The 23,283-nt window shown below is 40.4% G+C and overlaps 1 protein-coding gene across 1 annotated transcript; it reads right to left on the reverse strand.

Annotated features, from left to right (window-relative positions):
- Window positions 1-1,638: 1,638 nt before the first annotated feature.
- Window positions 1,639-18,730, reverse strand: ano5a (anoctamin 5a). Its single transcript, XM_080028306.1, has 20 exons — window positions 18,569-18,730; window positions 15,254-15,321; window positions 10,892-10,999; window positions 9,521-9,589; window positions 8,476-8,760; window positions 7,943-8,062; window positions 7,623-7,738; window positions 7,383-7,517; window positions 7,167-7,272; window positions 6,970-7,030; window positions 6,537-6,688; window positions 5,653-5,727; window positions 4,861-5,089; window positions 4,520-4,698; window positions 4,310-4,407; window positions 3,487-3,617; window positions 2,989-3,194; window positions 2,696-2,895; window positions 2,086-2,191; window positions 1,639-1,875 (listed from the first exon to the last, which is right to left on the reverse strand). The coding sequence occupies exons 1-20, from the start codon at window positions 18,636-18,638 to the stop codon at window positions 1,645-1,647; spliced, it is 2,745 nt and encodes a 914-aa protein (XP_079884432.1). The 5' UTR covers window positions 18,639-18,730; the 3' UTR covers window positions 1,639-1,644.
- Between the last annotated feature and the right edge of the window lie 4,553 nt (window positions 18,731-23,283).

Below are 23,283 nucleotides of genomic sequence, written 5' to 3' on the forward strand. Positions count from 1 at the left end.
ACAGATTAAAGAATACAAAAGAAGACATAATGAAAAAAGTGAGTTGAAAGGAAATGTACAAGGAAATTCAATAAAAACAAACTATTAAATGTATTAAGGCATCAGCAGGCATAAGTTCCGCTAAGCAGGCATGTAAAGGGAAACTGGAACAGTCTAACATTGCTCTCGGCTATGTGGCCACATCTACATGCATCTCAAACATAGATTTAGTTGCCTGAGTTTGTAGCACAGCTGGCTATTTTACCTCAAATTTAAATACAACAGATAATTCTCACATATTTCCATATAAGCAGCCAGATAAATGTGAAATGTCCTTCATATAATAAAAAAAAAAGCAACATATTTCGCCTGAATGCGATTTTAGCTCAACATAGACATCAGAACTGGGAACTCTGTTTCACCTATAGTAAACTCTAGTTCCATTTAACCGAACAAAGATTATCTCACATCGCTACATCAAAACACTGATTATGAATACATCTCGTCAAGACGACAATAAGGACTGACAGGTTAACGTCTCGGTAGTCTCGTCTCATTAAGTGCTTTGTGCAAAAACAAAGAACAAAAAAAAATGAATGTGTATCTTTCCTTCTCTACACAGGCACGGCTGAACCAGAAACAGACAAAGCGATGGCTGATGTGCTTTGTGTAATGGAGCAAACATAGTTCAGTAGGTAGGGGCAGGCTTTCATTAGCTCTGAAGTGTTGGTAAACAGAGGCACATTAAAAAGGGATCTCTTCACTCTCAGGGCTTTTTCGCTTCTCCGGGAAAATAACTCACTGTCAACACAGTCGACATGCACCGGCTGCTGCTGCTCAACAACTGGCCACCGCAGGACAAAATGTGCCCCTCACTCACAGTAACAACAGCAGCACAGATTTATCTTTATAAAAAGCCAGTCGCATTTTAGCCATTAGAAACAGTCATGAGATTCAAGCAAAATGTGAGACCAGCCTACAAGAAAATAATTCAGTAATATTGTTTAACATCTGTGACCTCAAAGCAGTCAAAGAAACATGCTCACATGTTGCAGTTATTGTGAAAAACAAAAACTAAAACGGTATTCTTCCCAATACTATGAATTGTTATTCAACAACTGGCCGATACAATAGAAACAATAAGTGTGTGATAAATTAAGGCATCCGATCTTTGGTTACTCATAGTGGCACTTCAATAAATAGTATTGAATTAAAACAGGTTGGCTGCCTAGGACACAGTGTATAAGAGTTCCCCTTTCTTTCCTTGCTGGACATTTTGATTATCCTTCACACTATGATTACATCCTAGAGATTAAAAAAAACATAAATATGAGACAGGTTCAAATTCATGAGCGTCAAGTCTCAGCAAGCGTAGGGACTTCACCTGTAAGCACCTCCATTATCAGCAGATTAGAAGACAAATGGTTGTAAAATAAATCAAAGTGTGTGTGTGTGTGTGTGTGTGTGTGTGTGTGTGTGTGTGTGTGTGTGTGTGTGTGTGTGTGTGTGTGTGTGTGTGTGTGTGTGTGTGTGTGTGTGTGTGTGTGTGTGTGTGTGTGTGTGTGTGTGTGTGTGTGTGTGTGTGTGCATACAGCAAAGTGATGGTCATTATCATAATACACAAGCAGGGCAATGTGGAGCTGACGGACCAAGCAGCTTGCTGGGCTAGAGACACTCTGAAAGCAGCTCATGTTTGGGTAAAGACGGATAGATCATGGGCGTGCAGGTACAGTCTTCGTGGTTGTTGTGGCTGAGTTGGATCTTCAGCTTCTCCACTTCATAGTTATGGAGATACTCCTGGACCAGGTAGCGCTCTCTCTTTACTCTGGCCCTCACATCGGAGGGAACGTCGGGAATCATCCACGCCACAAAGAACTTGACCAGGAACACCACGTGCTGTGGAGGAATAACGGGTATGTTTTACTTCCATCTTAAGTCAGCAAAACTGAGAGCTGCAGGAGAAACTCTGCATTGACTTTTATTATATCGGAAAATGTGTGTGTGGGAGAATGGAGGCTGCTATTATGTAACAATCGATGACATCTCAAGGCAAGAACGTGAGGCTCAGTTCAAGTGGTCAATAATTGTTAGTGGTGCTGGATTTACCTCCATGATGATGATGAAAGCCAGTTTGGCAGCCAGAATATGCCAGAACTGCATAGTGTGGGTGTACTCCCTCTCATGGCCAGGAGGATAGCGGTAATCACGATACCTACAGAGAAGGAACGTATCAGAGATTAAAATGTTGTGATTTATACGTATATTGACTTTGATAAAAGATCGTTTAGTGTCCACTGTTCAAAGGAAGCTGAACAAATTATTATTTGGGGATCCTTGTGCACACTTCATAAAAATAATGAAAGTGCATTAAAACCATTTTGTCTCGAGTGCACTTAACATTTTTACGCCACAATGACCAGACATTTCCTATGTCAGTGGTGACTAGTAACAGAGCACATTCACTCAAATATGTGTGCAGGGTCTTTGAACTACCCAACCTAAAAGTTATAAAAAAAATTCAGATAGTATTAAATCAACTTGCCTCATTAAAATGCTGCTTACATATTAACATATAATAGCAATAAGTTATTGTGATGATTGTTATTATTGTACATAAGTGATCCACACATTCTTCCATCAAATGCATCTAATATCAAAAGAGGTGGAAACCTTTATCCACCATCAATCATACTCTAAGCCTTACAGTCACACACACCTGCAAGTAGTGATGGAGCTGTTGAACCAGGACGGGTTCTCGTCCTCCTCTGGGCTGTTTGCCGGTTGGAACGCAGAGATATTAAACACAGACAGGCTGTTGCCAATGTAGCCCTTCATATTCATTTCATTATCTGGGTTGTAGGCGTACATGTACACGAGCCGAGGGATCATATCAGAGGTGAAGGCCACAATGAACGCCTAGAAAAAGCAAGGAGAGAAACCATAGCCTAAAGATTAAACTGGGTGGATAGTTAGCAGATATAAAGCACACGGATGAAGTCCGGCACTCACATTTGTGACAACAGAGAGCACGGCCATCCCATTGAGGATTTCCTGCCAGGCCCCGATGCAGTGGGCCTTTGCTGCCACAGGACGTCTGAACTGAGTGGTGAGCTTCCAGGCGTCCACTCTGACCTCGATGATGTTGTTCATGAGAGCCATCAGTGGAGCCAGGGGGAAGGAGGCCACAAACAGTGTGATGAAACCAAACTGGATGACTGGCATAAAGAGGAGAGAGGTCAGTGAGAGACAGTACGATGGAAGCAGCACCATCTGCAGAATCTCAGAGGACACTGCATCTATGCATCCATCTGTTAAGTCTGTTCTAAAGTCATTTCGTCAGGTTCTTTTGAAAAGTGGTCTATATTTTCCTCCCAGAATTACAAATAGGTTAAAATCCATGTTACTCCCGAAGGTTTGTCTCAGTTTTGCTCTGGCCTTGACTGAAAGTGGACTTCAGTAAAATGGTGTATGTAAATCCAATGGATTGACCATGTACTGTATGTTTACCCATTTCCAGGTACTCTTGGAAGAGGCCAAGCTGTCCAAAGGCCTGCAGGTCGTGGTCCTGCTCCCAGCGGCTGTACAGACTATCTGGGTGGCTTCGTGCCTTCCTGCTGCCCCACCAGTTCTGCAGCCACCTGAAGCACACAAGGGGGCGATAGAGAGCAGTTTGAGGCAACATGAACTTTGAATGGTAGCAAAAACACAGATGTTACTAAGAGCATTTACAATGACTCTGTTTCATTGAACTGTCCCAGTAAGTCATATCAGTTTAACAATGAGCCAGATATGCACAATATAAACCAAAGTAGCTAGATGGAATTCAGTCAAGAATAATTTAATCTTAAATCACCTTATACATTGTGCTTTTTTAAAATCTTCTTAAAATATACTACCCTCTTTCTTTAAGTGTTCTAATCTTATTTATTTTGTGTTTAGCCTGTTAGCTAGCCATCTGGTTGCTACAAATTGCTGTATTGTTTTAATTCTCTCTGAAAAGCATCTGAGTAGCAGTGGTTAGATGCATTTAATACATTACTTAGAGTGCTTGTCTCAAATTACAGGCTGAATAGCTAACTGACAATAAGAAGAAGAAGAAAAAAAAATCTTCTTAGCAGACATGACACTATAACATTTATTAAAAAAAAAAAAATGAAGTTGCAAATGTGATCAAAACATGAATCAAGGCCCCAGCCATGGTTGATGTATCTATGAGTTGTGTGATGTTGCTGTAAAGCTTTTAAAATGTGTGTGAATGTAGCCCCTCTGTATTTTTCTCAGTGTGTACATGGATTGGGCTTTAGGTGGTCGGTTCAGTTGAAGTACTCACGGGACCAGAGCCTCCTGGATGTTGCCCCACACCTGTTTACCAGTCATCACTATCACCAGCTGGGTGGTCAACTCAATCAAACAGCCACCAGGGTCACACTGAATGTAGACAGGTTGTAAAGAGAAGAGAGATTGGGTAAAGTATGAACTCAAATTCAGGGTAAAGGTGAATTAAAAGTACTGTAGATTGTAATATAGTTATAACTGGTACCTCTTCATTCCTCAGATTGCTCCACTTGCCAAACATATAAATATAATCCCCAGGATAGCCGACAAACTTGCCCTTAAAGAAAGCTACGTAGAAGCAGGAGGAATAGTAGTTGACGAACTGGAAGAGGAACATCTTCACCGTCAGTTTGTTCTCATACTCCAGGTGGGTTTTGGGAATTTCTGCCACGCAGCAAAGATAATAAAACATAAGATTTTGAACGCATTAACAAAGGGAGGAGCACATTTTCGCAGCTATTTCAGGGATCATTATGAAATGCACAGTAGATGCTAAAAGACGGACATTTTATAATCTCTGATTCGCTCTCTTGCTCAGACCCTCACCCATGTCAGTGATCCAAACAGCCACTCTCTCATACATGAAGTTCAGGATCATGATGATGACAAAGTTGATGCAGGAGGCGGTGACAGAGGTGGCCAGCTGTGGCGTGATGTAGGGGCCGACCACCTGCACTTTGTTGGTGGAACTGTCCTTTATGATGCTGGCAAAGGCTGCGTATACGGCCAGGCGATACGCTATCACCCCAATGATGCAGGCAATGATCAATGCGAGCTTTAGGACAGAGACAACAGTGACAACATGAAAGACAACTACGTATATGGCACAGCAAGGCACATGCACAACACACCAATCAGGATGGACGTGCAAACATCAAAACACATGCATGCAAGGTCAATTATTGCATTAAGATAATGTAGATAATGTTAGGAGTAACAGTCATGCTTGAAGTGTGCACACATGCCCCATGAAAATTATTATTGTCCTATTAGCTTGGTCACATGTTACAGGTTTTTATAATCAAGAAAACAAAACAGTTATGAAATCTTGGCCGGTATGTATAAAGCTGTAAAATGTAAAGGACACAATTATAAGAATTAAATCATTTGCCCTTATTTGTAGGTTTTATTGAAACATTACTAGGTTTTCTGACTTCACCAACATTACATTTATTTAAGAGAGCTCAGTTTCTTTGAAGTTTTACACATATGGCCGTGGTATCATGTTAGTGATGTGATGACCAGTATGATGGGAAACACAAAAAGACACATGTTGGAGGAACAGGAAGGAGATGAAGACCGTTTAGATTCATCAGGTGTACCAAAAACTATGCTCACCCAGAACAGGACGGTGGCTCCAGACAGACATGTGCGTGCACACTTGGTTGTTAAGGGTAAGTATGGCTCCATTTCCTAAATAATAAGCAAGCAAAGCATTAACAAGGGAAGTCAGCCACCCTTTGTTATATCCTGAAAAGACATCTCGAAAAGGCTACTGGCCTCAGATGCGAGGCAGAGCTATGTCCCCCAGTCATATAGTTATTTTTGTGTTGGCGCTTCAGTCCATGTCCAATTCTTTCTGGTGAAACCATACTTTTTCAAAAGCTTATTTAAGATACTAATCCACAAAACAAAGAGTAATGCGGTACAGAAGGAAACGTGTGCCTCTGAGTCTTTCCAGAAATGTTTGTTATCCACACAAACGACACCACACCAAAACCTCTTCCTCACCAATTTGTCATTCCACGTAAAGTGCTACCCTTACCCAGAGTAGCACGGTGGCCCAGCACAGAACAAATTTCCCCATTAGATCTTTAGCTGTCCGGTCAAGAACAAACTCTCGTTCCTATAGATGGGTGGGATGTGGTCAAAGCAAATTACAGTACCCTGTTTCTGTTCAGTCCGTCTATGGCAATCACTTTCTATTAATTCTCGATTCCCTAAAAACACAGTAGGTCAGTTTTACTTAGTAATATTTTTCCTAATCAAAGAGTCTCCTTTCAAACCAGTTTAAGAAGTTCAGGAACTGACCTAATGAATGACAGCTCAGTGTGTAAAACCTGTCTCCAATTAATACAATATACTGTATGCTTTAATGTGTAATCTGTAATCGCTCATTTGTATATCTATCTGGTAAAGCCTTGTGGAAGCTACACAGACCTAGAGCTGTCCACGAGAGCAGTATTATATTCGGTATTAGTATTTCATTAGCACACAAACACCTGGGTAATGCGGTTCAGCTTGCGGTTGTTGCACTTGGTCTCATACTCCGGCCGAAGCTGCAGCTGTTGTTGCTCCTCCTCAAAGTCAACCAGATCCCATTCATACTCAAGTCGAGCCTGCCGCCTCTTCCAGAACTCCAGAAACAGCGTCACTGCATCATGGCAAAAGAATAACCTGCTTTGTTATATTAGTTTATTGAATCTGTTTTAACTGCTTTGTATGAAAGCATACAAAGCAGTTATTTTTTTTTAAATAAAATTATTCAGTGCTTGTCAAACATTCCCTTAAACTATGATAAACATTTCCTGTTTGAAAGGCCCTTTGAATGCAGTAACAATTATTTCAAATGACTATGAGTAATTCATCAGCTTCCACTAGGTGGTGCACTGAGTTAGAAAATACAAAATGCAGAACGGAGACATTTTTACTCACCCCAAATCCCCATAAATATGGCAAAAAACACTGTTCCCACGTTGTCAAACAGGTGCGATTGCTGAAAAAAAGCAACAGTGAGAAATTTAACAAACTGATTTTTTGACAGCAGCAACCACCCTTTGAATGTCACATCATTTGGGCAGAACATGAATCACAGACAAAAACAAGTCAGTCACAAAGCCAGGATGTCTCACCCATGACGAGTTGCATGTTGTGTTGAGCTTCCAGTAGCTACATTTCTTGTCACACAGCGGGCACATGACAATGTTGCCTCCAATTTTCTCACTACATATTTCTTTACTGGGGGGAGATTAGAGTTTTTTAATTAAAATGAATAATGACATTAGAAATACAATTGTTACCTAATATTCTATAAAAAGAAACAGGCTAGTATTCTTGGTAACAATCACCTCCACTGGTTGTCATCGTAGGTGAGGTATCCGTAGATGAAACAGATTGTTCCTACTATTGCAGCAAACAGCAGCATCTCAGTGTAGAAACCCAGCCATGCAAAATAAATACCTATCTTCTCCCCATAATACTTCCTGTTGAATCGAAAAACAACACATTTGTTTCTGTAAATTCTTCTGCTGCCATATAAATGTTGAAGCACACACATCAGATATGCGTACTTTATTTTCAAGTCCTACCTTATAAGATTAAGGGGCTGCTCCTTGAAGAAACTGAAGCATCCTGCCCAGTGACTGTAGAGACTGTACCTTTCACTTTCGCAATTGGCGTCCGTTGATTTTTTCCAATATCTAGACTGCACGCACATTGAAAACACAGTTCACAACCATATTAATTGCTTTATTGCAACATTATTCATCCTAGCAATGCAACTCCCAACACTACCTCCAACACTGTGATACTGTTAAAAAAGCAATGAGTGAGTGTACAATCTATTGAAGACTCCATGTATTTTTCCAAAGATAAAATAATGTGCCACAAGTTCAGCAAAGATGCTCACATCATGCAGGGGGAAGGCAGCAGTGTAGGTGCCGTTGTTGAGTAACCTCTTTATTCCTTTCTTGTCTCTTTCTCCACATTCATCTGCGATGTACGAACAGCGGGAGAGGATGTAGTAGACCTGAGAAAGGAGAGAAATAGAGGGTTTATTGTTCAGATAGGCTTAAAAATGGTATGGAAAAAAAAAGAATTATAAAGGGGCTTCTGTATTCAAAACGGTTTAAGATAATGGACTTTTTATTCTTCACATTAGAAATAACTTATGAAGTTTGACAGGAAACTGTTTGAATAAACCTTTTCAAAATGTAACACATGTATGGGCCTGCACACTGAACTTCAGCATACTCATAGTCAGTAATCATCATAATAGTTATGCATTTTATTTGAGCAGGAAAGTATTCAAGACACTATCAAGGTCACCTTAAATTGCCTAAATAAATACTTCAGTACTTCAGCTATTCAGACTTGGATCTGAATGTTGGGGGAATGAAGGCCAAACATAAGAAAAGAAAGTCATGGTCAAAACATCCTTACTATCCTGTTGCGAGTGGAGGGGGCGAAGAACGTGTCCTTGTTGTCGATTAGGAAGAAGTCAGATTTGCTCTTGTTAAAGGGAGCTGTGAAATAATCTTGGTCAGGGTGCATGATGTGCTCCGGCAGACGGAAAGGGGTGGAAAGCCAGTTCATGGGAATATCGCTGTTGTCTGGGATGTCGTTGGCCTTGAACGGGACCTTGATCTTCAGCACGTCAGCGTAGGTAGCCAACACTTCCCATGGAGCGTGGATCTTCACGAAGTAAGTCTTTCCATCTTCGGATTCCTGATGACAGCAAGAGAGAGGTGTCACAGAATATGAGTGTAGGACAACTGATTCATGAACTAAAAAACAAATTCACTTATATAAAGAGATCCCTGAAAAGTGCTTTTTACAGGTTTAAAGGTGAAGTAAGTGGTTTATTTATGTTAATATAAGTGATAAATCTTTATTCATACAGTGATCACTTTCAAAATGTGTGCGTTTCATAAAGTCGATTTCTCAGTCAACTGCTCTGCATGTAATCGGCTAATAAACTTCTCAGGGGATCCCAAAATTAATATCCAATCACAAGAGAGAACACTACAAACCGACACCCGTCTCACTCATGGTCTCACTGCCGGTGCACGCCAGAGCGACAGATGGGTGAATTTATGCGCCTACAATGGCGGAGCAGGTAAAAATCTTTCCCAATGTCTGTTTGATGGTTTTTATCATGTTTTTATCACACTTATGGATCTGAGATGACGCTAGATAACTCGCTGCTTGAAGACCGCAATGCATTAATGTGGTGACATAGGGACGAGTGAGAGGACTGCTAACTGCAGTAACTGACAGGAAGTTAGCTAAAATAACCATTCCGCTTACAGCACCTTTAACTTAAAAATCATTGTTTGTTGACAATATAGTATAAAAGATAATGTTACATACATTTTTTTGTCTTTGTATAAACTAGAAAACAAAAACAGAACACAGACATATACATATACATTTGTCTTTGTGGGTCACTTAATTTACTCTTACATTTAGACATGATAACTCTTACCGATTTATCTTCTGTCTCCAGCTTCAGACCGACATTCTGTAGATTGGCCTCATACACTTTCCTCCTCTCCTTTAGAAGAAAAAAATACGTAATACATATTATTTTTATAATCAGTGAAAATGTCCTCACAATCCGCTACATGTCTGTACTGTGTGTCGGCTGAGGAAATATCCAGTGCGAGTACACAACCTAGTCTCCTTAAACGGGCATGTTGCTACGGTAGCTACGGTGGACCCCTTTTGTTAATAATCCCTTTGTTTACATACAAGTTTACAGAGCCTAGTCTGTGTATTAACACAGGATTGTTTTCATAAGACACACAGTACGGTCAGTCAGCGGATCTTGAGCAATATTTACTGATTTAGACAAAAAAGATTTTGTCACAAGCATTCTCCGGAATCGCTGACTGCACCTTTAATCGTAAAATCTGTGAGCGCCAGTTAGCCTAGTACTTTCAATAGTATCAATCACTGGGCGCAAACAGGTAGTGAAAGCAACTTGTGGTAGTGTAGTCGAGTGACTTAATGTTACCATATGGTGCTTGGAATAAGGTAATTAATTAAAATAATAATTTACAGAAATAGCCTAGGCACATGGAAAAGAAATAGTCTATCTCGTTGAAAATTGATAACTTAAAAATCCATCTTGTTAGAGCTGAAATTTACTGCTACATTTTACAGCACATGTGGACAATCCACAGGAACTGGCCCTCCTGTTCGCGTTTCCTTACAAACGTGGAACAAGTGAGTGACTTCCCGAAAAGGACAGAGGTTCGTGTGTTGACTCACTAATGAGGCAGCTGGTAAAGCGTGAGTCCACTGTGACAAACTGCCTTATACCGAGGAGTGGTAACATAGAGATGTAAATACTAACAGCTGAGTGCCACACACAAAAAGGTTTTTCAGTACTACATAGCTGATAAAGAAACTAGCACAAAAAAAACAGATTGAGGCAACACCGATATTGAAATACCCCAAAGTTGATTTACTTAAAAAAGTAACAATAATAAGGTTGTAAGTTTAGGGTTGAATCTGTAGTGACATTCTCATATAATCTTTCAAAGGATTACTGGTCCGAGCTGAAAATAACAGTTTATCCGACCGTATCAGTGTTGTGGTATTTAGGGTATGTCCATGACACACACTGTGAACCCTGAGGATATCCGGTGAGCAGCAGTTCTTACTGTTTACATAAAGACATGGAAATAACATCAGCAGTTCTTTTGTGTGATATTTTAGGACTTCAAGATATATAGTTCAGGCCACAATAACTAACATTAAAGCTAATGCTGAGTTTGAAATAGAACAATAATAACAGTGCAGTCAGTGAACTAGAGAAACATGTATACAGAAGCTAGAGGTTGTTTCTTACCTGTTTTCTCTCACCAACTTTATCGTCAACATAGGACAGGACAAAATCAATCCGGCGCACTCCATCACGGAAAAACACAGAGTCTTTACTTTGTTGTTCTTTGTCAATCTATAACAAGAAAGAAGACAGTTCACAGCATTTACACATACACACACATAGAGTATCAGCTAAACAAGTCTTTGGATCCATTCATCACCACAGCAGACCAGCCAGTCAAACTATCTGTTAGTGGCTTACAGTGAGACCCAAAGAACTAAACCTCCACACCACTTCACGCTCGACTGTTGATCTTCAACAACAAAAACACAGACATGTATTATTTTCACTCCAAACACAGACTGCATGCTAAACGGCATCTGCAATGTTTAAGATGTTTTCATGTTTATCATTTCTCTTTATTTATTGAACGAGATGAGAATGGGCTTTTAAGGAAATCTTTAATGTACCACACAATGAATGGAAAAGTGAAACAGCCTGTGAATGCTTTCTCAATGCATTAGCAAAATATCTGTGGAGAGGGCTAAAAAATCCTTCACACAAGAGGGACAACCAGCACCCATATCAGGCTTAACACTCCAACAATGTTGTACTTTAATTGCTTACGTTTTTTTTCTGCAAACCCTGGTATCCATGATATCTCAAAAGCTCTGTACTGGTGGCTAAATACATTCCAAGCATTTCAGCAAATGCTAGCCCTTCAGTGGCTGTCTCTTTAGCAGCCACATAGCTGCAGAGTACTGAACTACACAGGAATGCTTTAAGGGAGGAAAGGAGGCCATGATGACTGCTTGCTGTCGGTGCTGCTTCAGCTGTTCAGAAAGCTAAAAATAACCATGTAAGTACCGTGAACCTCTGTGTTCACTACAGTAGCGACCTACACAAGAATGCAGACAATTCAGAGAACTCAGACAATTGGGATCACAAAAACTACAACATCACACTGTACTGTAGTTCTGAGAGAGTTTGCCCTGTCTATCAACACAGCACTGTGGGGGTAGGAAGGAAAGGAAGAGCAATTTACCTCCATGGCCCACTCCCTTTATGGTATGAAGCATCAGTGGAAAGGATCGGCTGCCTAATAGAAAAATATTGCCTTTCTCCAGGGAGCAGCACTGGTCAGGCCTAAAAGCACTGCTTCACTCACTCTCACTCTACTGATCCGCCGGCAAGAGGAGCTCCATCCAGTCCACACACCCCCCCTAGACAAGCCCTCGCTTGCTCAGACTTTCAGAAAAGCAAGAGGGGGAAAGAGAGAAGGAGGGGGGGATACAAAGAGAGGAGTAGAGGAGAGTGCTAAAGATGACATCAGCATGGGGATAGCATAGCTGCTGCCAGCCAGCCAGCTAGCTAATGTAATAAGAGCACAGCATCAGAGAAGGGGAGGTAGCATCTATAACTGTACACAACACACACCATCAGTAGAGTAAAAGCAACAGACCTTCAAACATGTTTCAGATAACCAGTAAAACCTCAGCTGAAAAGCCAACTGACCACACGAAGCTTTGCTTTGATTAAGCCGATAAGGGGAAACTCCATAAAGCCAAAAATTATAAGATACAATCTCCCCAGTCTGTTTGAAAAACAAATCAATTCTTCAATCTGGAGACCTTACCTCGGTGTACAAAGTGCAAAGGGGACAGTATCAATGGACAATACATTTAAATCAAATCTTCAAAGGAAGTGGTTTATGGCTAAGTAGAGGAATCTGTGTCTACGTGTCAACCTTTTAAGGGTTTTCTTATCCCAAAGTATGAATGACAATCTAACCACTGGTCTGCATTACCTAGAGACTAGAATGGACCATGTTGACCATGGCAGGATGGGTGCTTTCTTTAACTGGGACGTCGCTGTAGAAACTCTCTAATTTGCCGTAATTACAGATCAGCTATATGGAATCAGTGCATCTGCTGGGAATTGCTCCTGCTGGTAGACGCCACAGACTTCTTTACATTTACCAACTTACCCCTAACTACTGGGTGTTTGGACATATGTCTTTTATCTTAATTTAGGGGGGTAAATCTAGAACATGTTGTAAGATAAATAGGCTACTTGTTTCAAGGAGGGGTTTCTTTAAAATATTACTTCCATAGCACTTTTTTTTTTGATGGGGGCTCTCTTATAGCTTCATTTTCTTTTTAGTGCACTCTAATATTAGTGCCACAAAATGTAATAGCAAGAGGGCTCTCTTATTTTTGCGATATTAGTTATTTAACATCAAACTGAATTTATTTAAAAAAAATATATTTTTGTTGTTGAAAGAACACAGTTATTTATTGTTAACCAAATGTGTTCTAGCTTTCCAGGGAATATTGTGTTTTCCTCCATAGTTAAAAAGGGATCCCCAGATTTTCAGACAGTTGTATGAGCCTCTTTGAAAGTTCACATTGACAACCCTTGAGAAAATGTGCCCATAGCTTTAAACTTGTTGTAGGAGGAGGGGCTATTGGTTCCATTCTTCATTACAGAGGCAACCTACCCTCTTAAACTCATTGATGTGATCTTCCACTCAGCTAAATCATAGCCTTAGAGGGAGCCAGATTACTTGAAAAGCTTTTTTTCTCCCTAAATATTAGTTACTGTTAAAAAGGGTAATGATTGAACTTTTCAGTAAAATAGGACCACATTTAAGAGGATTCAAAAGAAGAAGCTTACAGGACATTATATGGTTAGCCACAAAGTTCAGCCCTTTCATGAGCACAAGGCATGGTCAGGATGACAGTATAGACTGTATGCAATTAAAGTGCACACACACAAACACACACACACACACACACACATAAATGTGCACACACAAACAGCTAAGCAGATGACAACTACAGTGTAAAGGGTGTGTGCAAGACTACATGTGTTTGTGTAAGTGTGCCCTTTTTAATTGTGCTGCGACACTTCAGGGCTGTTGTTTGCTCTTCAGTGAAGCAAACTATCATCACAGGCGAGAACAAAGCAAGTGAAAAGGCCTTTTCCATTTTTAATGAACTATTATGATGCATCAACACATAGCTCATGACGAAATGTTTCCATTACTCAAAAAACGTTCTCTCCAGAAGCTAACATTAGCTCTCTACCGAGAAATGTGTATTGATTTCAGATCTGATGTCCAAGTTTTATTCTCTGAATATCTAATGGCACTGAAGCAACTCAACACTGAACAGACAAAAAAACAAATACAGGCTGACAGGCTGTCTAGCAGGCAGACATATGCATAAAACTGCATCACATCACAAGCCTGTTTTACCATGCCATACCCTGGAACGAAACTTCAGGAATAGTGCCCGCTTTCTCGACAGCTGTGGAGGAACCGAGTGGAGAGTGAGGGAAAGCCTAACACAACACAACAAATTCAACAGCATAGAGCACACAGCTTCAACTATGACAGAAACCTTAGAGAGAGAATCAACACGTATACAAATGTCAGTCAACCTTCACTTGCATTATGTTTACACATTGTTACAGGTTACGTCAAGAAACACCTCAAAACACTCTGAAAATGTTTTAAGTCAGGCATGATTACAGTCAGGTCTTACTCAGTTACAGGTTTGAGTTTGGACGTCATGTGATATGACACAAACATGCAGAGACACTGACACACCAGCATGCATCTGTGTCCTCGACTGGTGTCTTACCCCAGTCAAAGTATTGATACGCTCTAAGGTGTCAGCCTCATACTGTGGACTGTCGCTGTGGGTAGAGGGAGCCAGCGAGGCCAGGCTAGCGCTGAGAGACTCACAGGTCTCTACACACACGTCAGGTATTAAAGGGGACTTTAGGTACAGTGTGAAAGGGGGGAGAATAGACAACAGTGTAAGGGTTATCTCTGACTCTGTCTTTACATTTGCATATTGTAAACTACTATGACTGGATTGTACAAATGTATTTCATCTTAAAACTTAAAATGTCCAGATCCCACATCAGGCCACATGTTCATGGTTGATTGGTGGGGGGTTTGCAATGAGAAAATTAACATTACTATTAAAGCTGGAAAGATAGAAGAAAGGAAATCTAAATAAAGAAATGTAATTGAACCCAATACACTTCCTGCAAACCATGTTTACAGGAGGGAACCCTGGAGGTGAAAACATGACACTGTCAAACTGAAGTATCTCGTGCATCTTTCTTCGAAAACTAGACAATAACATATTAGAAGGACTCATTTTAACATATTCAAATAGCAGTTATATATTAAAACCATCCACGAGTAAATACACTTTTCTCAGGCAAACAAACATGATATGTGATCCTAAATTACTATTTGGATTTGTATGAAAAGATAACTCTCTCAGGGTGCCCACAATCAAGGCAAAATAAGTTATCTGTAAGAAAGAGCTGAGTGAAATGTAAGCATGTGGTGCGTTTGGTGTTTACCGCTGATTGTCCCTGCCCGTGGGATCCTGTGCTGCATGAAGCATGTTGGTTGTAGCCATTCATATCATCTGGAAGACACAATGAGGGACAATACATGCATAAGATAATTACCCATGTTAATTATTGCAACACTCTTTGACCACACTGTAAAATAGATTATAACAAGTAGCAAAGTGAAGCAGGCTGTTTGGTGGGAGTAAAGTTAAGTTTTCCGGCAGCACAGAGGAGATCTGACGACAGCCAATGTTGTGGCCTATATCTGTACAACATTTTGTGGCAGCACTCCCACAGGCCAGACTGCATGACTTCTGAGGAAGGAACACTGTGATAAACACACAACCATGTTGCTGTGCTGCGACTCACTCTACCACTAAATGAATGACAAGACCGAGAAGTCTGGTAAACTCCCTAAATACGCCCCGAAAGTGAAAGCTCTTTGTGCAATGAAACATGGCTTCAGCAATAGTTCTACTTTCAGTGCTCCTTCATTGCCTGTCAAATTAAATCGTTCCCTTCCAGAATACATTTACATTAGGTTAGATTTACATAGACAAATGGCATGGCAAGGAAAAGCAAGACAGACATCGAGTACAGTTGGCACTAGAAGAGCCAAAAAAAAAGGAATGAGAAGACGGTTTCAGCTTATGTGTCTGCGTTTTTAAATAGAAATGTGACCGTTCTAATTGATGGTCTCTCTGAGGTTATATTTAGTCTGGACTCAACACAGAAAATGTGCTTCCACAGACCAGGAACAAGCTTTTGAACCATATAATATGTAAAAAATTCTGTTTTACAAGCAATGTTATTACACACCAAGTCAAAACAGTATACGTTAGTGATTTACAACTAAGATGAATAACATTTACAATAATAGCTCCTCTCCAGAACTGGAATACATCATAACCAGCAAACGGAAAACCTTTGACTTTTTTTTATTTAGTTTGACTGAATCACAGTTTTTCACTTGAGCTTTACTCAGATGTCTAAGATATTGATAATAGTTGACATGAAACAACTAAAGGGAATGAAATAGTATTTAGAATATGAAAATCAAGCTTGCTGTTTGCACATGCTTTTTTTTTATAATTTCAATATCTTTTTAGTGTTTGTAAGCTGTGAATGTATAGAGGGGGTTGTTATCCTCCAGCAGTGACCCATTGAAGAATCTATGACAATCAGTAGCATACACAGCACAATTTACAGCTAAATTGGACTTAAACTAAACATGTAGCCAGCCTTTTTTAAGTATTTCAACAACAACATTAAAGCCAACTTCCTTCCATACAGTTACCATTCTGACTTCAATTTTTGATATTTCTGTCAGAACATATGAGAATGCCACTGTAACAGCTGAGCATATTTTTGCACATTTGGCCAAAGTATTGGAAAACTCAGTATTAGCCAATAAGCTAAGCCAAACGTCTTTTCCCACCTTGCTAAGAGAAGCCTCCACAATTAAGGCTTTGTTTAAGAGAGAGCAGCTGATCACATTGGAAATGCCACAAAGCCGCTTCTGTCTCTCTCTTTTTTTTATTAGCACAGCAACCAAACAGACTGAAGAGAATAATTCTCATGCACATATTATTTAGATACAGAACATTATTTAACCACCCAGCTGTACTTATGATAAAAGCAAATAGTGCAGAATTATAAAACAGCTACAACAAATACAGCTGGTTTATTGAAATAACGGAATTAAATTCAGTTCTCTTTTTGATGTTGGGTGGGTTAGTCTAATTTGCTAGGAAGATATTGGTCGCTGTCATGTTTAGTATTGCCAGTTTCAAGTGCACACATACACATACGCAGGGTTTTACAGGTCAGTTCACATATAAAAAGTAAACTAACGCTTCACAAATTGCATACATATTTACACTAAGGGTAAGCTGGTGTCGCAACAAGCAACAACGCAAGTTAGTCAGAATCTGCATGGTCGGGCCACAACCACCAATAGTGTGGGAATATGTAGCCTACAGTATGCTCAATGTGGTACTTAAATACAGAGCACAGTTGGTAAGCAAACTGTGGTGAGACCTTTAGATGTCCAGTTGTTGAGACTCGTGTGCAGTTGCACTTACCACGGAACAACACTGAAACCCTCTTCGATTTTATGTTTTTATACATTTAAATTCAAATCAGAATGTCTTGTCTTGAAGCAGTCTGGGGATATGTAACAATAACAATTAGATTTTCTGTGTATTATTCACCACAACCTGCCATTATATCACACTATAGGACAAGTATGAATTATTATTGTGATGTAATGATGCATGTGATATGAGGAAGACACTGCCTCCACTGCTATCTCAACACACCATAAACAAAAACCACCAAGGTAACAGTAACTATAGTTCATGATTCTGTAATGATCACTCAGACCATAGTCTCAGCTAGACTGCTATATTCCAAATCTTTCCATGCTGCAGATGAAAAAAAACACTTTTTACATAAATTCATATAAATAAAAGGTTACTGTGAGGATCAAAGATGATTAATTCTACACTCAACACCATAAATGGCTAAAAACACTGTCCTCTGCACTCATTTAGCCAGATGCAGAGAGGGATTCGAGGTTTGTGCTGGTGGACAAAGAGTCTGTCTGCAAGTGACAAAGTGTTTCCAGTAAGCAGCTGCCAGCTGTCAGGGGCTGGCTGGCTTTAGGTCACCATTGCTTTCATGGAAAGAAAGCCAAACAACGAGCTGGTTATAAAGGTAAAGGAAAATTGTGCAGGGTAAATAGCCTACATTAAAATAGCATGGTTGAAGAAATGTTAATTTAATTCTAGAATGTCCAGTGTGTAGATAGCTGTTAGTAGGCTAGGCATCCAGCTTGTTGTTACTGGCATAGTAGGCTAAACGCTGTTATTTTCCAATTCACCCAGAAAAGAACAGATAGGCCAACCACCGCATACCAGTTGCAGTGACATACAGTAAATCTCATTTTAAATACAGGTTTAACTTTAGTTGAACCTGTATTAACATAACATATATAGGCTACCATATATGTTATGTATATAGGCTACCATATATGTTATGGTAGCCTATGTTGTTAGAAAGTTTCAGTTCAAGTAATTATATTTAGGCTACTCAATTAAAAAATTAACTTGAGCGAGCCCATTTTTAAAGTAGGCTAGCATACTTTTCAATAGCCTGCCGTAGGCTACATACTGGGGAATACCAACCACAGTTTAGTCTTAATTTATTTCCCAGTAGGACGGTATTTCATCACTAATGAAGACCAACACATTAACTTCACAGGAATATCCGCAGCTTGAGGACAGACAGGCCGGTTGGCTATGGCTCTAAACTACTCACCACTGAGAGAGTCTGACGGGCTCATCTCTATCAAACTGTCGTCCCCAGCTTTCCCCGTTATTCGGTGCATTTTAGGTCTCTCGTGTGTCCTCGCGTACACGAGGATATCCCAAACAAGACCGTCTTCTGTCCCCCGTTTCCCACGCCTGAACTCAGCGCTGCCCTGCTTCACGGCTGTCCTTCTCAGAGACGCCCGGTGAACAAGTCCAGGCTACTTGGCAGCTCACCCCGCTTCCCCCACTGACCGCTGACTGCTGCATCACCTCAGGACAGAGGGAGGTTCGTGAGAGGAGTGGCTCCAAACCACAAGCCAATGGTGTGAGCCTGGCAGAGAAGCGAGAAGGGGACCCGAACAGATGTAGGCCTAGGCTACAGTAGCCTATATGCTAGGACCTAGGTCTTATTACAGGTCCATGATATGAGTACAGGGGTCATTCCTGGCTATTGGTGACTTTTCAAGGTGTACATTTTATTTTATTATCATATTTATGGATGGATTATTGAGACATAAACTGTGTAAGAGTTCCACCCTGTTACGGACAAATACATAAGCATTGCAAGTGTTAATAATGTAAATATTCAAAATAATTTAGCTATCCTTACACATATGTATTTTTAATTTGAATTATAATGATAAAGGAATTATTGAGAACATTTATTTTTTTGTTTCAGAAGTTTAAATGTTTGCACCCGATTTATCCAAAATGGTAAATAATGGCATAACATTTACACAAAAAAACACATGTATGCTGATTGTCTCTTTAAAGCGTGCCAATTAACATAAGAATATGCAAAGTATTTAGTTTTTCTATTATTTGAAAAGAAAAGGTGAGTAACAGGGTGGAAACAAGCTCAACAGGGTGGAAAGGACCGTAACAGGGTGGAATTATGTGTGAAATTCAAGAAAGTATCACTTTTTAAAGATAACTTTATTCATTTAATTTGCATCCACATACAATAAAAAATAGTGCATCAGTGTAGATTGTATAATAATACAAATAAGACAGTTTAACATATTTATTTTATAACTGTAGAGTTGGCTAAGAACTTACAGAGACATTACTTTTGGTTAAGAACATACTGAAGAACATAACTGGGTCAATAGATGAAAATGGTATCTTTCCTGTCCCTGCCATATGTAAGAACATACTGAAGAACATAACAACTGCCTCTGTGTTTATCACAACAAGAACATTCTGAAAAACATAACTGTCTGTCTGTCTGTCTGTCTGTCTGTCTGTCTGTCACAACATTGGCTCCATCCTCTCTCCTCTGTCTGTCTATACTGCCCACATCGATTTCTCCACATATCTCCATGTTTCTGCGTCCAATTGCACAGACCTTTTGTTCAGTGCCTGAGGCTCATCAATCAGGCACAGTACCTGACTGTCAAGATACCAGCTCAGGTCTCTCCGAGGCCAGAAGAATTTGTTTGTTCCATTTCTGTGCATGCAGTTGACTTGAATATTGTTCTCTTCAACTGCCATGATGACGCCAGGGTATGGGTCATCATCATACTGGACCACACACCACCTCCCAACTAGGTCACTTGTAATGACCTCTGGACGCCACCTCTGGGGCACAGGGACTTCAGGAAGCACATTGTGAAGTGTTGCTTCTTTCAGATCAAAGCATGGGCAAGCCAGCACCCCATTCTCCCTTTGGCAGACACAAGTTATGTCTCTGTACTTAACCCATTGATGACGGCTGCTGCGCAATGCCACATTGGCTCTCCTGCCTGATGCTGCGTCGCGCAGCATTATTACTTTATCTAATTTTCATGGCATTCCCAGCATAGAATGCACTGTCATTGGTTCAAATACACATGAGGTGGGTTTTGCTGATTTTTTTAAGACCACGTGACCACCCAAAAGTTGTGTGGTTTGCCGAAAATCATGTCAATCAAAAAATAAATAAAAAAATAAATAAAACAAAATAATAAAAAAAATACGCCAGCTATGTCGGCGACAGATCAGTTAGTGGCGTTTGGTGCGCAGAATCAAGGTCTACTATAGACTACTGACGAAAATCACACAACACATTGTATCTATTTATTAACAATATTTAATAATTTTCTAATTCATCTAATTTTGACGATTTTTAGAAATATTTGTTGGTTTGTAAGCGCTAAGGGAGCATGTTTAAATAAAACCTGTGAACCTTAACTTTTAAATGTATTTTATTTCATGTTTCTATGTGCTACACAGGCTTAGATATTAAGGTTTTGGTAGACTTGACAATTCGTACTATTTTTTCAGAAAACCCTCAGGCATTAAGGACATGCATCCTAGATTGCCATAGTCATCAATGGGTTAACTTTGCCTGGTGAGGTGCTGAGGATCTGGTGAATCTTCATTGTCCCTTGTACTGCGGTCAAAGGAGGCAGCAGCGGCATTTCCTCCACACTGCTTTCAGAGACAAAGAATAGCTGAATGGTGGAGTCTTGCATGTTCAGCTTGTTGAACAGCACTTCAGCATTAGGGATGTCTTCTCCCAGGCGCACAAGTTTGTCGGCTGAACGTTTCAGGGATCCACCAATGCCATCTGGGGCCCCCTTGCCATGACTGGCTTCGAAAAAGTTCCAATTGATGGAGTCAAACCCCCTTTTAAATGGCTCAGTGCAAAGATAGAAAAAGTTTTGCTTTTGTTTGTACTGAGTTGTTGGCCCGTCGCTGAAAAAGTGCAGCCGTCGCACTTGGGGGAACTTTTCCTTCACCATCTCCAGCACAGGGTCCAGATGGGCCCAGATGGCTGGTGGGTCATGTCTCCGAGAAGGGGAGATAGTGCAAAAGCTCTGAGGGGACTGCTGTGACGTATAAAGGACACCGGAGTGGAGGGTAGCTTGTTGATGGGATCCCCCAAAGTGGACTGCCTGAACCTCATTAGTGTATTTGCACCCATAGTTCTCACTGAAGTCCACATGAATTAAACATTCATTTTCTGCGAGGTTTTCCCTCAGCTCTCTGTATGCCTTGTACTGCCACCGGATGATAAAAATATGTACTCGAAATGTGGCCATCCGGTTTTGAAACTGGTCCACCGCTTCATCTTCAGGCAGCATTAACTCTTTTTTTATGGTCACAACAGACGGTTTTTCATCTTTGCTGACCTCAGTTGACCACTGAATGAGAGACACTGGATTTCTTGTTGCGGGCCTAACCAATGGAACGGCAGTAAGTTGGCACTCTCCACAAACACCATAGGCACAATCCTTCACATTTGAATCACAGACAATTGTATCCACCATTTTTTCTAAATCTTTAGAGGACAGAAGTCCACAGCTGAATAGGCTGTTGGACATAAACTGAAGGTTCTCGTGTGTCTTGCACTGACAAGTTTCCCTGTCCGCATCAGTGGGTGCTACAACCCAAAATGGCCTCTGACTGCAGAAAAAAGAGTATGACACCTGGTGTGTACTTTCAGAGATGAATTTCCTGAATATGTTTTTGATGGTGTCTGTCAGCAACCTCTTCTGCATCTTCTTTTTCTGAAGAGTGATTGTCTGCTTTTTGCCAGTTGTCATTCTGCTGACATCATCTCGCAAGTAAAACAGTACTACTGCCTGTCTTTTATCCTGTCTCTGACGTGTTCCTCTCTGGTAGCTGCAGAGGTTTCCATGCAATTGTGCCCGTTTCTTTGAGAAGCCCAGGGTTTTCTGACTTAATCTCTGAAGCCTGTATTTTTTGATTACACTCCCCATGGTGGCTCTAGCAAGCACCTGTTTATCTTTTTGTTTTTTTGTGTTGAGGTACTTTTTTCGTAGTTCATCAACCACACAGACATGCAACAACAGTTGTCTGCGTGAGCTGGGAAGCCGAGGATGCTGTAGCAATTGATTAAGTTGTTTGCGAGGGGATGGGCTTTGTTTGTTTTTTTGGCGTTGCCACTTTTTCTTGTACTTCTCCTTTTTCCTTTTTTCCTCAGACAAGGCAGCTTGGAGTTTTTGGATTTCTCTTTCTAATATCTTCTTCTTCTTAACGTGGATGCGCTGGCCTTGTTTTTTTTGCCTGAACACATAATAAAGACAGTTAACACACACACAATAGTGGTAGGGAAAGGTAGTGTAGAGTGAAGGGGGAGATAAAGGGGTAAAAATTTAATTATGTCGTGTTACAAGTCTGTATTGTGTTGTTGTGCAAGAGTTTTTACATTTCTAACCTGGAGGGACATGCCACTGGTTGCACCCCTAAAGGTGTTACAGGTGGAGATGGTGTTAAAGGGAGAGGGCCTGCAGCTACCTCTCTGGTAGCTGCAGAGGTTTCCATGCAATTGTGCCCGTTTCTTTGAGAAGCCCAGGGTTTTCTGACTTAATCTCTGAAGCCTGTATTTTTTGATTACACTCCCCATGGTGGCTCTAGCAAGCACCTGTTTATCCTTTTGTTTTTTTTGTGTTGAGGTACTTTTTTCGTAGTTCATCAACCACACAGACATGTAACAACAGTTGTCTGCGTGAGCTGGGAAGCCGAGGATGCTGTAGCAATTGATTAAGTTGTTTGCGAGGGGATGGGCTTTGTTTGTTTTTTTGGCGTTGCCTCCTTTTCTTGTACTTCTCCTTTTTCCTTTTTTCCTCAGACAAGGCAGCTTGGAGTTTTTGGATTTCTCTTTCTAATATCTTCTTCTTCTTAACGTGGATGCGCTGGCCTTATTTTTTTTTGCCTGAACACATAATAAAGACAGTTAACACACACACAATAGTGGTAGGGAAAGGTAGTGTA

The sequence above is a fragment of the Ammodytes marinus genome, assembly GCF_949987685.1.
Source record: "Ammodytes marinus genome assembly, chromosome: 5".
In the NCBI taxonomy this organism is placed as follows: Eukaryota; Metazoa; Chordata; class Actinopteri; order Uranoscopiformes; family Ammodytidae; genus Ammodytes; species Ammodytes marinus.

Coding starts and splice junctions, on each gene's coding strand:
- ano5a (XM_080028306.1), bottom strand. CDS start 18,638: ATGCACCGAATAACGGGGAAAGCTGGGGACGACAGTTTGATAGAGATG. Junction 4,408..4,519: donor GCAATCTGAGGAATGAAGAG/GTACCAGTTATA, acceptor GTCTACATTCAG/TGTGACCCTGGTGGCTGTTT. Junction 3,618..4,309: donor ATCCAGGAGGCTCTGGTCCC/GTGAGTACTTCA, acceptor TGTGTGCTTCAG/GTGGCTGCAGAACTGGTGGG.